Source organism: Schistocerca americana, chromosome X, assembly GCF_021461395.2.
Source record: "Schistocerca americana isolate TAMUIC-IGC-003095 chromosome X, iqSchAmer2.1, whole genome shotgun sequence".
In the NCBI taxonomy this organism is placed as follows: Eukaryota; Metazoa; Arthropoda; class Insecta; order Orthoptera; family Acrididae; genus Schistocerca; species Schistocerca americana.
The window spans coordinates 122,150,726-122,168,930 of NC_060130.1; the positions used below are offsets into that span (position 1 = coordinate 122,150,726).

At 40.4% G+C, this 18,205-nt stretch overlaps 1 protein-coding gene and 1 pseudogene across 1 annotated transcript in view; one reads left to right on the plus strand and one right to left on the minus strand.

Moving 5' to 3' along the window:
* The window catches only part of LOC124555099 (zinc finger FYVE domain-containing protein 9), a 378,366-nt gene that overhangs the window by 45,963 nt on the left and 314,198 nt on the right, over positions 1 to 18,205 (minus strand). Inside the window, exons 15-16 of the mRNA XM_047128896.1 lie at positions 15,779 to 15,897; positions 617 to 741 (exon numbers count right to left, since the gene is read on the minus strand). Coding sequence (XP_046984852.1) covers positions 617 to 741; positions 15,779 to 15,897 — 244 coding nt within the window. The remainder of the gene's footprint in view (positions 1 to 616; positions 742 to 15,778; positions 15,898 to 18,205) is intronic.
* On the plus strand, positions 12,148 to 12,265 carry LOC124557281 (annotated as a pseudogene).

Genomic DNA, 18,205 nt, shown 5'->3' on the forward strand with positions numbered 1-18,205 from the left:
TGACAAAGTGCATCCACATATTGACACCTTTGCCATATAAACTGTGCAGAATATGCATTTCAAGGTGTTGAGGCATCATGCATACAGTCGGATTTGCATCTTTTTGGAATATACAAAGATGATTGAAGAGGCCACTGATTCACTTCCAATGAAGAGGTGAAGGAAGTAGTGCGTAAGTGTTTTGCTGTTCAATCAACCTATTTTTATTCTAACGGTATTGGAATGCTTGTGCAACAGTGGAATAAGTGCACTGAAAATCAGAGTGACTATGTTGAAAAATGACTTCACTGTAAATTTTGTACTGCAATTGTTATTGATTAGAAATAAATTGTGCAGATATTTTTTGACTTACCGCTTTGTGTCAACTGGTAAAAAACAAAGAAATAACATCTAAACATCAAATTCATAATAAATAGATAATATGCAATGCATTATGTCTCCCATCAATGGTTAGCTCATTACCACTTCCATTCCATGATTGTGATGCATACTGTCAAAAGAATTACCTGAATCTCATACTTGAAAATCCAAATTGGTAGACAATGGTAATCACATGCCATCTGCCATACTCTGAGAGTATATCCATTTTGACTACTGTAACTGGCACATTACTTACCCAATGTTGAAATTTTTATCATCCTGCACCCACTTGATGTAAACCACTTCATCTGGTTGTTCTACTCCCGTGGGTCCACAGCTGATACTGAAATCTTTCATATTCCTCAATGCAGAACGAAGTTCCTGAAAACATTTAATGGCAAAGTGGTGAGATGTTACTGTTTGATATAAGAAAATAATATAAATAAAAGATGAAACTAATGTTAAGAGAAACAGATATTCATTGAATTCCACTCCTATACTAGCACATTCACAGTGAAGTGAATAAATTAAATTAAATTAAAATGGGGCAAAATTCCCGATGGCCTAATGTCAACATTTCAAACTTCCTTGACTGAGACTGACATTTTATAGCTTTACATTTCTATTACATGATCACATTACATGCTGTTAAAATAAATATCTGAAACTTATGACTGTAAAGCCTGGTTGGTGGACAATGGTAAACAAGAGCCATTAAACATACTGCCTATTTCAACTGCTGTAGTTAGCAAGATGGAATCATTTTCCATGCCTCACATATGGTCTTGCAACATTCTTGTGTCAATACAGGAACTGCAAATGTGTGTGACTTACAGGTGCTGTAAAAGATTAAAGAATAGTTTAATAAAGACAGCTGCACTACAACTAGACATGGAGAAACATAGCTTCAGGAAGGTTTTAAGTATTCTAGACATTTACCCGTGGTCTAGGGGTAGCGTCTTTGATTCATAATCAAAACGTCTTCGGTCCCGGGTTCGATCCCCGCCACTGCCTGAATTTTGATAAATAATCAGCATTGGCGGCCGAAGACTTCCGACATAAGAAGTCAGCCTCATTCTGCCAACGGCCTTGTCAAAGAGGGCGGAGGAGCGGATAGAGGTTCCGGGCAGTCTCTTGTCCTAGGGGTGGGAAATTGCCCATAAAGGCGGAAGAATCAGCGATGATCAACGACATGAGGATGCAGAAGGCAATGGAAACCACTGCATTAAAGACACGTAACGTGTATCCACAGGACATGTGGCCTGTAATTGAAGAAGTGTCATGATGATCTCTCCATTGGCAAAAGATTCCGGAATAGTCCCCCATTCAGATCTCCGGGAGGGGACTGCCAAGGGGGAGGTTACCATGAGAAAAAGATTGAATAATCAACGAAAGGATAACGTTCTACGAGTCGGGGCGTGGAATGTCAGAAGCTTGGAGGTGGTAGGGAAACTAGAAAATCTGAAAAGGGAAATGCAAAGGCTCAATCTAGATATAGTAGGGGTCAGTGAAGTGAAGTGGAAGGAAGACAAGGATTTCTGGTCAGAAGAGTATCGGGTAATATCAACAGCAGCAGAAAATGGTATAACAGGTGTAGGATTCGTTATGAATAGGAAGGTAGGGCAGACGGTGTGTTACTGTGAACAGTTCAGTGACCGGGTTGTTCTAATCAGAATCGACAGCAGACCAACACCGACAACGATAGTTGAGGTATACATGCCGACGTCGCAAGCTGAAGATGAACAGATAGAGAAAGTGTATGAGGATATTGAAAGGGTAATGCAGTATGTAAAGGGGGACGAAAATCTAATAGTCATGGGCGACTGGAATGCAGTTGTAGGGGAAGGAGTAGAAGAAAAGGTTACAGGAGAATATGGGCTTGGGACTAGGAATGAAAGAGGAGAAAGACTAATTGAGTTCTGTAACAAGTTTCAGCTAGTAATAGCGAATACCCTGTTCAAGAATCACTAGAGGAGGAGGAATACTTGGAAAAGGCCGGGAGATACGGGAAGATTTTAATTAGATTACATCATGGTCAGACAGAGATTCTGAAATCAGATACTGGATTGTAAGGCGTACCCAGGAGCAGATATAGACTCAGATCACAATATAGTAGTGATGAAGGAGTAGGCTGAAGTTCAAGACATTAGTCAGGAAGAATCAATACGCAAAAAAGTGGGATACAGAAGTACTAAGGAATGACCAGATACGTTTGAAGTTCTCTAACGCTATAGATACAGCAATAAGGAATAGCGCAGTAGGCAGTACAGTTGAAGAGGAATGGACATCTCTAAAAAGGGCCATCACAGAAGTTGGGAAGGAAAACATAGGTACAAAGAAGGTAGCTGCGAAGAAACCATGGGTAACAGAAGAAATACTTCAGTTGATTGATGAAAGGAGGAAGTAAAAACATGTTCCGGGAAAATCAGGAATACAGAAATACAAGTCGCTGAGGAATGAAATAAATAGGAAGTGCAGGGAAGCTAAGACGAAATGGCTGCAGGAAAAATGTGAAGACATCGAAAAAGATATGATTGTCGGAAGGACAGACTCAGCATACAGGAAAGTCAAAACAACCTTTGGTGACATTAAAAGCAAAGGTGGTAACATTAAGAGTGCAACGGGAATTCCACTGTTAAATGCAGAGGAGAGAGCAGATAGGTGGAAAGAATACATTGAAAGCCTCTATGAGGGTGAAGATTTGTCTGATGTGATAGAAGAAGAAACAGGGGTCGATTTAGAAGAGATAGGGGATCCAGTATTAGAATCGGAATAAAAGAGCTTTGGAGGACTTACGGTCAAATAAGGCAGAAGGGGTAGATAACATTCCATCAGAATTTCTAAAATCATTGGGGGAAGTGGCAACAAAACGACTATTCACGTTGGTGTGTAGAATATATGAGTCTGGCGATATACCATCTGACTTTCGGAAAAGCATCATCCACACAATTCCGAAGACGGCAAGAGCTGAAAAGTGTGAGAATATCGCACAATCACCTTAACAGTTCACGCATCGAAGCTGCTTACAAGAATAATATACAGAAGAATGGAAAATAAAATTGAGAATGTGCTAGGCGACGATCAGTTTGGCTTTAGAAAAAGTAAAGGGACGAGAGAGGCTAATTATGGAAGCAAGGCTAAAGAAAAATCAAGACACTTTCATAGGATTTGTCGACCTGGAAAAAGTGTTCGACAATATAAAATGGTGCAAGCTGTTCGAGATTCTGAAAAAAGTAGGGGTAAGCTATAGGGAGAGACGGGTCATATACAATATGTACAACAACCAAGAGGGAATAATAAGAGTGGACGATCAAGAACGAAGTGCTCATATTAAGAAGGGTGTAAGACAAGGCTGTAGCCTTTCGCCCCTACTCTTCAATCTGTACATCGAGGAAGCAATGATGGAAATAAAAGAAAGGTTCAGGAGTGGAATTAAAATACAAGGTGAAAGGATATCAATGATACGATTCGCTGATGACATTGCTATCCTGAGTGAAAGTGAAGAAGAATTAAATGATCTGCTGAACAGAATGAACAGTCTAATGAGTACACAGTATGGTTTGAGAGTAAATCGGAGAAAGACGAAGGTAATGAGAAGTAGTAGAAATGAGAACAGCGAGAAACTTAACATCAGGACTGATGGTCACAAAGTCAATGAAGTTAAGGAATTCTGCTACCTAGGCAGTAAAATAACCAATGACGGACGGAGCAAGGAGGACATCAAAAGCAGACTCGCTATGGCAAAAAAGGCATTTCTGGCCAAGAGAAGTCTACTAATATCAAATATCAGCCTTAATTTGATGAAGAAATTTCTGAGGATGTACGTCTGGAGTACAGCATTGTAAGGTAGTGAAACATGGACTGTGGGAAAACCGGAACAGAAGAGAATCGAAGCATTTGAGATGTGGTGCTATAGACGAATGTTGAAAATTAGGTGGACTGATAAGGTAAGGAATGAGGAGGTTCTACGCAGAATCGGACAGGAAAGGAATATGTGGAAAACACTGATAAGGAGAAGGGACAGGATGATAGGACATCTGCTAAGACATGAGGGAATGACTTCCATGGTACTAGAGGGAGCAGTAGAGGGCAAAAACTGTAGAGGAAGACAGAGATTGGAATACTTCAAGCAAATAATAGAGGACGTAGGTTGCAAGTGCTACTCTGAGATGAAGAGGTTAGCACAGGAAAGGAATTCGTGGCGGGCCGCATCAAACCAGTCAGTAGACTGATGAAAAAAAAAAAAAAAAAAAAAAAAAAAAAAAAAAAAAAAAAAAAAAAAAAAAAAAAACCATTTACATTTACTTCTGTACTGAGCAAACCAATGTATGGTACACTGCAAAGTGAATGAAGTGTATCAGTATAATCTTCCAATCTTCTTATAACATTGGCAGCTGGTGACTACTTTCATACTAATTTTCACTATCAGAGAGAGACATAAAAGGAATTGTATGTTTCCAAAAGTGTCCTGGAACACCTGCTCTCCCAATTTTATACATAAACCTTTCTGTAATGCACTACATCTTCCTAGCAGCATCTTTCACTGGAGTTTCTTGGGCATTTCTGAGAAGTTCCAAGCTAATAAAATAAACCCTAGGTGGCTCACACAGCTCTTCCTCAATATTCTACATCTGTTCTCCTAATCTACTTGGTTCTAGTACCCACTGCAAAAAGCTTGAGCATTAGCCAGATGTCAGTTTAATAATTTTCCTTTCTGATGAATTACAGTTTCTTAGGAACTTCCAATACACCTCAGTGTGCCATTTGCCTTCACCAAAACTACATTTATGTGGTCGTTCCACCTTCAGTTGATCCAGATAGATATCCTCAGACATTTTAAATTTTAAACAGCACCCAGTGATTGTTACTAATTACATGCTTAAACAAATAGTCTTTTAGCCTATTTATGCACATGAAACTTTATATTTGATCATACTGAGAGTTGGCTGCCACACTCTGTGATACATGCTAATCATCTGTAGATCTTCCTGCATTTCGCAACGATTTTCTAATTATTCCAGCACTTAAGTGGTCTGGTATTTTGTATGTGTATTTTGTTTACAAGGCAGCAGTACGAAATTAAGTTTGATGTTTTCGTTTAGTTGAGTAATACAGGATCAACTTTGGTTATGCCTTCTACAGTCTTTTAGACCTTGTCACTCGGCCAGCAGGTGTGGCCGTGCGGTTAAAGGCGCTTCAGTCTGGAACCGCGTGACCGCTACGGTCGCAGGTTCGAATCCTGCCTCGGGCATGGATGTGTGTGATGTCCTTAGGTTGGTTAGGTTTAATTAGTTCTAAGTTCTAGGCGACTGATGACCTCAGAAGTTAAGTCGCATAGTGCTCAGAGCCATTTGAACCATTTTGAACCTTGTCAGTCAGAAAAATGAGCTGGCTTTATTGTGACTGATGCTTTCAAAATCCATGTTGATTTCCACAGTGCTCTTATTTGACACCTAAACAGTATTACATGTGAATAAATCCATTTTCCTTAATATCAGAACAGACTGAAATCAGTGAAACAGGTCTGACGGTTTAAGCATCTGTCCTTGACCAAAACTGGATCACCTGTACCTTTTAGCAATGAGATAGGATACTCTCTGCTACTCTACAGATCTACATAAATGAAACCAAACTGGTTCAATGAACAGAGAGGAACAAATTACAGACCTTACTTAAATTGCATCCATGTTATGTGATATTCCGTTCAACTGATTTTCAAAATCCTTTGCCATCAGACACTATTAAAATAGCATTGGCAAACAACAGAGTTTTTATTTTTTTTCCATGAACTTTAATTCCATTTCCAATTTTCTCATTGGTTTTTCTGACTGACTGCTCAGTGTACATACTGAATAACATTGAGCTGAGGCTACAATTATGTCTCATTCCTGTCACAACTACTGCCTCGCTTTCTTGTCCTTCAAACTCACAGCCACAGCCCGGTTTCTACTGTACAAGCTGTAGATAACCCTTTGCTCACTGTGTTTTATTCCTACTACTTTCAGCTTTTCAAAGAGTGTATTACAATATTCTCAGTCCAGCATACAGATTTAATCTGCCAGAAAGTTTCAACACTGCCGAAAGATTTCTCTACATTTACATATCTTATAAACGTAAGTTTTCCTTCCTTCAGTATATAAGTTATGTTGTAGGGTCAGTACTGCCTTGTGTGTTCCCACTCAAACTTATGTTCCCTGAGGTCAAGCATCTACCAGTTTATCCTAACTTCTGTAAATACTTCATGTCAGTATTGTGTAATCACTACTTATGCGGCCAGAGATAGTAGTCATGTGTGTATGAAGTGTGCTTGCTTGAGTGAATGTGGGCGCATTTTCTTTTCTGAAGAAGGCTTTGGCCAAAAGCCCAATGTTTAACAGTCTTTTTGTTGTGCCTTTCTACGACTCAACGTGTCATCTTTATGGTGAGTAGCAGTGTATCCTTTTCATAATACTATTGATAATCCAACCTACACTTTCCATTGTTTCATTTTACTTATTAAACTGATGGTCTGAAAAATTCACACCTGTCATCACCTGCCTTCTTTGGAGTTGGGATTACTACATTCTTCTTTAAGTCAGCATATTTTGCCTGTCTCATAGACACACATGTTCATAAATTAAGGATAATGCTGATACATGGTGAAACAACGCTCTGGTGGGCGGTTTGCGGGTTTAAATCACCTTGGGGTATGACCATGCAGTGCATTTGACCTGTGGTTGTCGCATGGTGGCGCTGGTAGCAGTCCACATATGCAGGGGTGTGTTGGTGCATGTCAGAGTATGGTGCAGCGAGTACATATGCAGATGTGCTAATGGTGACTGTGTGTCGAAAATGGCTCAAAGAACATATATTGATGGCGTTGTGAGGGATAGAATACTAGGGCGACTGGAGGCTGGTCAATCACAGCAGCTCATAGCACGAGCCCTCCATGTGCCACAAAGTGTGATCTCAAAATTATGGCAACGATTCCAGCAGACAGGAAACGTGTCTAAGTGGTACAGTACGGAACGTCCACAGTGTACAACACCACAAGAAGACCAATACCTCACCATCAGATCCCATAGATGGCCACAGAGTACTGCAGGTAGCCTTGTTCGGGACCTTACCGCAGCCACTGGAACAGTTGTCTCCAGACACACAGTCTACAGACGACTGAAATGACATGGTTTATTCTCCGAGAGACCTGCAAGGTGCATTCCACTGACTCATGGTCAACAGGAGAGCTCATAAAGCCTGGTGTCAAGAACACTGTACATGGTCATTGGAACAGTGGTCCCAGGTTACGTTCACGGACGAGTCCAGGTGTAGTCTGAACAGTGATTCACGCCTGGTTTTCATCTGGCGTGAGCCAGGAACCAGATACCAAGCCCATAATGTCCTTGAAAGGGACCTGTACGGAGGTCGTGGTTTGATGGTGTGGGGTAGGATTATGATTGGTGCACGTACACCCATGCATGTCTTTGACAGAAGAACTGTAACAGGTCAGCTGTATCGGGACGTCATTTTGCACCAGTATGTTCGCCTTTTCAGGGGGGCAGTGGTCCCACCTTCCTCCTGATGGATGATAACCCATGGCCCCACCAAGCTGCCATTGTGGAGGAGTACCTTGAAACAGAAGATATCAGCCGAATGGAATGGTCTGCCTGTTCTCCGGACCGAGACTCCATCGAGCACATCTAGGATGCTCTGGGTCGATGTATCGCTGCACGTCTTCAAACCCCTATGACATTTCAGGAGCTCCAACAGGAACTGGTGCAAGAATGAGAGGCTATACCCCAGCAGCTGCTCGACCACCTGATCCAGAGTATGCCAACCCGCCGTGCGGCCTGTGTACGTGAGAATGGTGATCATATTCCATATTGATGTCAAGGTACATGCGCAGGAAACAGTGGCGTTTTGTAGCAGATGTGTTTTGGGACAGTTTTCTCAACTTATCACCAATATCGTGGACTTACAGATCTGTGTTGTGTTCCCTATGTGCCTAAGCTATTAGTGCCAGTTTTGTGTAGCGCCACATTGTGTGGCACCACATTCTGCAATTATCCTTAATTTATCAGCATGAGTGTATATCTTGCACAGCAGATGGCATGGTTTTGTCAAGTCTGGTTCTCCAAAGGATCTCAATAATTCTGTAGGAATGTCATTTACTCCAGGATGTTGTGACTTAAGCCTTTCACTCTTCTGTTAAATTATTTTTGTGGAGTCATGCCTCATCTCATTTTCATTTATTTCCTCTCCCCTTTCTATTATATTGTCTTCAAGTTCATTTTCCTTGTAACTCTTCTATATATTCCTTCCAGCTTTTGGCCTTCCCTTCTTTGCTTAGAACTGTATTACCATCTGAGCTCTTTATATTCATAAAGCTGATTTTCTATTCTCCAAAAGTATCTTCAATTTACCCAGAAGCAGCATCTATTTTTCACGTAGTCACAGGCATTTCTGCAGCCTTCTGTTTCTCCTCTAGTCAATCCTACTCAGCAATTCTGTACTTTCCATCAGTCTCATTTTTAAACGTCTGTGTTCCCTTTTTCCTGTTTCACTTGCTGCATTTTTACATTTCTAGGTATTGTTTTCCTGTCTATAGGTTTCTCTGCTGCCTTCATTATTTCACTTCTCAATGCTACTCACTCGTCTTCTATTGTGTTCTTTCCCCCCTTTTCAGTCAATCATTGGATAACGCTAACTTTGAAATCCCCAACCGCCTCTGGTTCTTTCAATTTATCCACGTCTCATCTCCTTAATTTCTTACATTTCTGCAATTTCTTCAGTTTAAGCTGTATTTATTGCAAATCTCCCACCCAGTACAAAGTCTCAAGTGATCGGAAAAAAGTGCAGGTGACTCTTCTGTGTAAGAGAGGTAAAAGAAAGGTCCCGCATAATTACACACTAATATCCATAACATCGGTTTACTGGGGAATTCTTTAAAACATCCTGAGTTTGAGTATAATAAATTTCCTAGAGAGAAGAGCATCTATCCACAAATCAGCATGGATTTAGAAGCATCACTCGCGTGAAACTCAGCTTGCCCTTTTCTCAAATGATATCCTAGAAACCATGGATAGAGGGCAACAGGCAGATTCCATATTCCTAGATTTCTGAAAGCATCTGACACAGTGTCCCACTTCAGATTACTACCAAAGTAGTATACGGTAGCATACGGATTAGATTCTCAGATATCAGAGTGTCTCTAAGACTTTTTAAGTAATAGAACCTGGTACATTGTCCTCAATGGTAAGTGTTCATTGGAGACAAGGGTATCATCAGCAGTGCCCCAAGGAAGTGTGACAGAACTGCTTGTGTTCACTATATACACAAATGATCTGATGGATAGGGTGGGTAGCAATTTACAGCTGTTTGCCGATGATGCTGTGGTGTACAAGAAGGTGTCATAGTTGAGTGTCTGAGGGAGGATACAAGGTGACATAGACAAAATTTCTAGTTGGTGTGATGAATAAGAGCTTGCTCTAAATGTAGAAAAATGTAAGTTAATGCTCATGAATAGGAAAGACAATCCTGTAGCGTTCAAATACAGCAATAGGAGGGTGCTATTTGACACAATCAAGTCAATATCTAAGTAATGTGATACTAAATGGAGTGAGCACATCAGGTTGGTAGTAGGTAAGGCAAATTCTAGACTTCATTTCATTGGGAGAATTTTGGGAAAGTGTAGCTCTTCTACAAAGGAGACAACATTAGAATACTATTACATCTTGAGTACTGTTTCACTGTTTGGGATCCCCACCAGGTCAGATTCAAGGAAGAAATAGAAGCAATTCACAGGCATAATGCTAGATTTGTTACCGGCAGGTTTGATCCACATGCAAGTTGTGTACTTTGTAAGCTCAAAAGGGAATCCCAGAAGGAAGATAACACTATTTTCATGAGGCACTATTGTGGAAATTTAGAGAACCAGTATTTCAGGCTGACTGCAAAACAATTCTACTGCCGCCAACATACATTTCGCATATGGATAACGAAGATAAGGTTTGAGAAATTAGGACTAGTGTGGACAGTCATTCTTCCCTTGCTCTATTTGTGAGTAGAACAGGCAAGGAAATGACTAGTAATGGTACATGGTATTCTCCACCATGCCCCTATAGTGGCTTGTACAGTTTGGATGTAGATGTAGATTTCATAACCAGTCAGAGCCAAGAGTCCAAACCTGCCCTTGAAAATGCTTAGCAGTTTAAAATCTGTTTTCAAAATCTCTGTCTTATCATAATATAATGTATCTGAAACCTTTCAGTGTCACTTGGTCTCTTCCATGTATACAAACTTCTTTCACGATTTGAAACCACGCGTTAGCAATGATTCAACTGTGCTCAGTACAAAATTCTACCAAGTGGGTTCCCCTTACATTCCTCTCCTGAAATCCGTGAGTTCCTACTATTTTTCCTTCTTTGTCCTTTTCCCACTATCAAATTTCAGTCCCCCATCATAAATATTCGTCCTCCTTAGTGACCTAAGTAATTTCCTTTACGTCCTCATACATTCTTCCGATCTCTCCATCTGTGGAACAAGTAGGCATATAAACTTGTACTACTGCAGTGTGTGTCCTCTTTGTTTCTACGTTTGTTCAATAATGTATTCATTACGCTGTTCATAGTAGTTTACCCACATTCCGTTACTCCATTTGATTTTGTATTTATAACCCTGTATTCACCTGACCAGAAGTCCTGTTATTTTCACCAATACATGTAATTAATTCCCACTATATCTAACTTAAACTTATTCATACCTCTTTTTAAATCTTCTACCCAAGCTATCCAAGCAGGGGATCTAACATCCCACACACTGTCTCATAGAATGACTTAAGAGGATGCCCTCATCATTAAGCCATACAGCAGAGCTACACAGTGTTGGAATATATAACCATGATAGTTTCCCTTTGCTTTCAGCCCTACAGTGTCAATATAGTAAGGCCACTTTGGATAATATTTCAAGACAACATAAATGCTACATAACAGGAATTTTAAGAAAATGTATTTACTATACATATTTTCTTTGTTTCTCATATTAAGCAATTTGTTTACAATCACTCATTGGTTTAAACCACTGTACTACATAATATAACAGTACAGATATCATTATTAGTTCTTAAATGACACAGGGAGCCTTTCTGCACATAATTTTCATCAGGAACCTATTATGTACATGTAGTACGCCTATAGTTTACAGTACTTATGAATTATTTTTCGCATATCTTAGCTTTCCCTTCATCTGAATAACTGTCAACACCCGAAACCAAATGTGAAGCAAAATCCTGTACAGTTGGGTTGGTTTCAACAGTGTTTGATTTTCCTGTTGCAACTTGGGTCAATTTGCTGCTGCTGCATATCCCCAACCTTGCAGAAGGATATAGGCCTTCACATAAATGATCTGCTATAGTGTATCCAAAAGCTGAAATAGTTCTTTTTGCTGATGGTGCAAATATTATAATCAAGCCTATAGGTCTATTCACACTGGACACCATGGAACAGAACGTCAGAACATTTCACACTGCATGTCAAATGGCATCATTCACAAACACCGTCAACAGAACAGAACTTCAGTATCAAGGATATTTGGTGGGAATGTTTTGATGGTGACAATGGTGGTAGACGTGTGACGTCCACTGCTAGCATTTGAACTTAACCTGCTGCTACCACATTTACTCATGTTACAGCAGCGTATTTTGTGTTTTTGTGTCTTCCTAATTTATATTCTCTTGTTTCCCTTCGTTTTGATACACATTACGAAAGTTCCAACGGGAATTGTATGTTTTTCCTAAGAGTATGGACAGAAAATGCCAATGGCCTTGCTGCAGTGGTAACACCAGTTCCCGTCAGATCATCGAAGTTAAGCGCTGTCGGACTGGGCTAGCAGTTGGATGGGTGACCATTTGATCTGCCGAGCGCTGTTGGCAAGCGGGGTGCACTCAGTCCTTGCACTCAGTCCTTCTGAGGCAAACTGAGGGGCTACTTGATTGAAAAGTAGCGGCTCCGGTCTCGGAAACTGACATAAGGCTGGGAGAGTGGTGTGCTGACCACATACCCCTCCGTATCTGCACCCAGTGTCGCCTATGAGCTGAGGATGACATGGCGATCGCTCAGTACCATTGGGCCTTCATGGCCTGTCAGGGATGACTTTAGTTTTCTTTGACAGAAAATATCATTTTATTGTATGGTTAATTTTGATGTTATTTTCTGCCAGTTTTTATAGGTTTCTGAAGGATTACTTTTGAAATACCATATGTTCCTTGTTTCAGTTTTATTTTATTGCCTTTCAGTGTTATGTTGAAAAAGAAAATATATGGGTCAATGACATTATGTTTATTTGTTTACTGACTTCACAGATTACATTGATTTATTGTGTGTGTTGGTTGGTTGGTTGTTTCGGGAAGGAGACCAGACAGCGAGGTCATCGGTCTCATCGGATTAGGGAAGGACGGGGAAGGAAGTCGGCCGTGCCCTTTGAAAGGAACCATCCCGGCATTTGCCTGAAACGATTTAGGGAAATCACGGAAAACCTAAATCAGGATGGCCGGACGCGGGATTGAACCGTCGGATTGTGTGTGTGTGTGTGTGTGTGTGTGTGTGTGTGTGTGTGTGTGTGTGTGTGAGAGAGAGAGAGAGAGAGAGAGAGAGAGTGCAACTTCTTCTTCTCTCTCTCTCTCTCTCTCTCTCTCTCTCTCCGTTTCTTTCTTTCTTTTTTTCGTGCAAGGGGGGCAGGGGTGGGGGAGGGAGGGAACACGGGTCATTATCAGCTTTGCTCTAGTGTGAAAACAGCTGCCTGGGCTCTATATTTGGACACAAAAGGTGCTTTCAGCATACCAGAAGACATTTCACATTGCCCCTAATTCCTAATAGCATGAAAATACGCTTTTCGATTAACTTATAATGGGACTTGTATCCCTTCAAATTATCTACCTGGCTGAGATCTGCAATTCCAGGTATATATCAAAATTATGGCTCTTTGCTACATAAGCATTAAAAGAATTCATCATCCTCCTAGAGTTGAGACAAGGCCCCAGAACTGAGAACACAGTCTTATAGAGATTGTAGCTGAAGAGTTGTTTAGCTTTGTTTGAATATGTAACCCTGTGTATTTCAGTGTTTCCTTCACCTTACCTGAGGTATTTATCCCTTCACATTACTCATAACTAAAAAATCCTTTTCCCACAATAATGAAGCAATCTTCCAACTCTAACATAGAATGGAGGTAGCGTAACACATGCTTGCTTGATGGGTTTCAAAGGCGAGATTATCAGCAACCTTAGTAGAAACAAATGTGTTTAAAAAGTCTAAAATGTTATGAAAAATGTAAAAGTAAATCTTACATAAAATTGCACTCACTCTCTTCCAATCTAATTCACTGTCACCTGCGCAATCACACAATCCCACATCCTTTAAGGTAGTATAAATCTAGCCAGATGTTCTAAAACTGTCAGTTGAAACACAAGTAATACAAGGGGAAAACTAAAATAATTACACAGGCATATTTGACTAGCTGAACACGTACAGAAAACATGGATGAGTCAGCCACCCTGACAATACATTGAAAACTTTGCTCTAAAATTTCAGGGAGAAAGTCAGACAGTTCACAAAACCTTGAAAGTGTACCACATTCATCTGAGTGTCAGTTAAAATAGAGGGAAAATCTGTTGGTAAATAATCTGCTGCTCCCTCATCTGAATATAAAACGGTGTCTACTAAAATGTGGTGCACTATGATCGGTACACCACAAGAACCACACACTAGAGAATCCTCTCATGTAGCATGAAACCACATGCCATAGGGCTGGGTCTTATGCCAAGACAAATGAGAAGAACCTCATTCTGTCTGTGTGGCTGAAAGGAGGTACAACATGGTTGATCTGCTGACATTACTACGCGAAGCTTTTCATTTGTTACTTCCAGCTACTCTTCTTGCCATCGACACATGACTCTGTAGCTCAATAGCAAGGTGACAGCATGCAGAGGGATGGCACACTGAACAATCTGTTTATCATGAAATGCCCCCTTGGCAGTTACCTCAGCCATTTTTTTTCCCTTAATACCCACGTACCCTGGTACTCGGCAGAGAAAAACTCCTTTCCAGCCTTTGTAGGTCGAGAAGGGCACCCTGCATATTTTGGACTATTTTATTTGTGGGATAAAAGTGCTCCAGAGAGTCATAACATACACAAATTTAGCAGTCGCAACACATCTCTTCTGCTCCACCACCCTCAAGACGACATATAATTATGCATTGAACACAACGAATTCTTGAGATAAGCTGATTCTGAGAGAACGATCAGGGAAAACAACAGAGTACCCAACAGCGTCTCCTTGTTTAGATCCATCCATAAAAACACCTTATAGCAGTGGTGCTCATTTAAAATACTGTATTAAAAACAGATGCAGGAGTGCAGCCTCTCCTATAACACACTAAATTTAAAATTACTTTGGGTATCTGCTGCAACCAGGGTAGTAGTCAGTTTCAACCCTGGATTAAATGTTGTAAATACCTCACAACAAGTGATTTCAGCTCATGTTTCATGCCGATACCTAAATGGCCTTATTGCTTCTGGAAGATTCGAGAAAATGTGTTCCACAGCCAGATGAGCAATAGTACGGTATGCTGGTGAATGGGGAAAATGAGGATCTTATGTGCTTGACGTGCCACGAGGAGTTGGCACCGCATGGCAAGCAGGAGTTCTCTGCCTAAGCACAGACATAGGGCATGGGGCCAGTCCTGTGAGCATCTGTGGCCAGCCTTATTTGCTCATGGGGGTCTTTGATCTTCATATGGGAAGATTTGCTGTGCAAAAATGTTGGGAACTGTGGTGGTGACTAAAAATGTCACTGGAATGGAGTTTGTTGGAAGCAGTTTATTTTTGTTTGATGGTGCATCTAGAGGCATGGCACTTCACATGGGAAATAAATTGTAAGTTCCAAATTATACACTAAAACTGACCTTGAGGTGAAAGTCGAGATTCAGTTTCAACATCCAATACCTATGTTACTAATATTGGTGAAATGCTACCATCACGGTAAATTTTCTTTAATTTTTTTGTTTTGAAAAACTTCAAGCCTTCTACCGACCCCATTACTTTTCTAATGCTTCAATCTCTCCCCAAATCAATCTACATTTAGGTTCCGTCTTGCCTAGATTTCAGTCACTAGAAAACTGGTACAACGGAAGAAGGAAATCATACTTTCCCTTTGCAAGGAATCATTCCTGCATTTGTTTCAAGTGATTTACAGAATAATTTGGTACAACTCATTCTCATACTTTTGAAGTGGTTGTGAAACTCAGTAGTCTTACAGACAACACGTGAAAAACACAATTCGTGCACTTAAAACCTATACTGCAAAATAATTACAATTTTGGACACACAAAGAGTTGTCAAAGTCCATTAATAATGAATTAGTGGTGCATGTAGCTATTTGGCTTACCTGTATTGAGTCAGGAGTAATTTGAACCATGAGTCCATCTTCAACTATACTGGATTTGGCAGTCAAGTTTGAGGATGCTTTTAAAGCTCCATTAAATACCACAAAACTAGCTCCTGTAACTGTATGCATTTAAAATTAATAGCATTATCTTCCACAATATGCTTCTTACAGAGGTATGAATACAGCTATCAAGAAAATAAATTTCCACATGGGAAATTGTAAATAAATACCATAACAAGATGATATCTATTTTCACCATTGTATTTATTCATTTATGGCCTCAAGATACAGTAGTAATCACATACACTGATCAGCCAGAACATTATGACCACTGATCTACTATTGGTATAAATTGTCCCGGTGATTTCAGCATGACCTGGTGAGGAATGACTTCTAGTCACACACATGCACGGTGCATGTAGTATCAGTGAGCATGCTGTCTGTGTGTAGAATGGGGACGGCACACGATCTATCTGAGACTGATTAAGGGCAGATTGTGATAGCCTGGAGGCTCGGCATGGGCATTTCGGAAACTGCATGACTTGTTGGGTCTTTGAGGAGTGTTGTGGTGAGTGTCTTCAACAGGTGGCAAAACAAAGGAGAAATCACATCCAGATGTCATGGGGATGGGTGGCCACCCCTCATTACAGATGTTGGATGTCGTAGGCTGGATACACTGGTAAAACGAGACAGGTCGTGAACTGTGGCAGAACTAACATCAGACTTTAATGCTGGGCAGAGTATAAGTGTGTTACACACAGTGAAGCAAATGATCCTAATGATGGGACCTACCGTATTTACTCGAATCTAAGCCGCACTTTTTTTCCGGTTTTTGTAATCCAAAAAACCGCCTGCAGCTTAGAATCGAGTGCAAAGTAAGCAGAAGTTCTGAACAATGTTGGTAGGTGCCGCCACAACTAACTTCTGCCGTCGAATATATGTAGCGCTACACAGGCATGCTTTGCAGGCAAAAAGATAAATACTGGCGCCAAAACCTCGCAAACAGTAAATAAATTTAAAAAAAGGTGGAAGACGAGCTTTTTTCTCCGCCCCGAGTTTCGACCACTGCATTTTCATACATTATGCAACGAAGTAAATATAAATTCCGTATTGTTCATCTTCGAATGTAGCAGCATTTCAATGTACTATGAAAATCCAACTGGCAAGACTGTTTGGGATGATTGTCAATATGGCCAACTCTACGTTCTGAATTTTTTCCTACATGTGAGAAGAGATGGTTGCTAATAGGAACTTTTATGAATTGTGAATCACATGCAGTATTCTCTTCACCATAAGAATAATATGAATATAAAGATTTTGCCATGTATTCTTTCGTGTTTGCTGCTATCTCATTTAAATCCTGTCTGCCTAATAAACTACGAAACTAGTGTGAGACAACAGCAAACGCGGAAGAATATACATATCATGTCATGTTTGTATTCGTATTATTCTTATGCCTAATAGTGATACAGCAAGTGACTAGATTTTTGAATCTAAGATGACTCTAATTTTTGTGCAGAATGTAATGTACTAAAGATGCGTCTGCGAAGATTTTCAAACGGCGAAAAATTTTAGCTAAACTCTCGTTCAGAACATCTTCTATCATACGCAGTCTATTATTTGGTTCTTGTTGATCATTATCAAAGAAAGCAGCAGTGTAAGTAACAACAAATAGCAGTCTCTTGCCATTGTTTTGCTAATGAGACAATTCCTCTCTCTCTCTCTCTCTCTCTCTCTCTCTCTTTTTTTTTTTTTTTTTTTTTTTTTTATCATCGTAGGCGGCGGTAGCGCGCACAAAAGCAAGTCATGCCGCGAGCGGCGACAGGTCGGAAACACACATTATCAGAATGCGACAAACAATGCATGACACAGTACAATAACGCATTTTCAGCTTAGAGTGATGTAAACACCTATAACAAAGAGAACAGCACTTATCAGATCAAAGAAAAATAAGCAATCGATTCAAAATAGACGAAGCACGTGAAAAAGGAAGGGTACCAGTAAAAATACGGACGGAGCGCCTGACGCATAGCATGGCTACCTGGAAAAAGCTTAACTGCTAAGCTTACGACTCGAACCAAACTACTGTAGCTGTATCATCATTCATTCGACCTAAATTGTGTCTCATATTACAATGGACCAACTTTGTTTCGATCTGGAGGTGCAGCCTAAAACTTTTCTCTCCCTTGAATTTCGAGTCTCAAATTGCAGGTGCGGCTTAGATTCGAGTAAATACGGTATGTGTGTGCCAATGTTATCACCATGACATCGGCAACTATGACTGAAATTGGCACGTGACTATCAACACAGTGGTAGTGTGTTGCATGATCTGAAGAGTCCTGATACCTTCATCATCATTCCAATGGGAGCGTGCGAATCTGTTGTCTTCCAGGGAACAGCTCTGTGACACCTGTATTGTGGGACAGA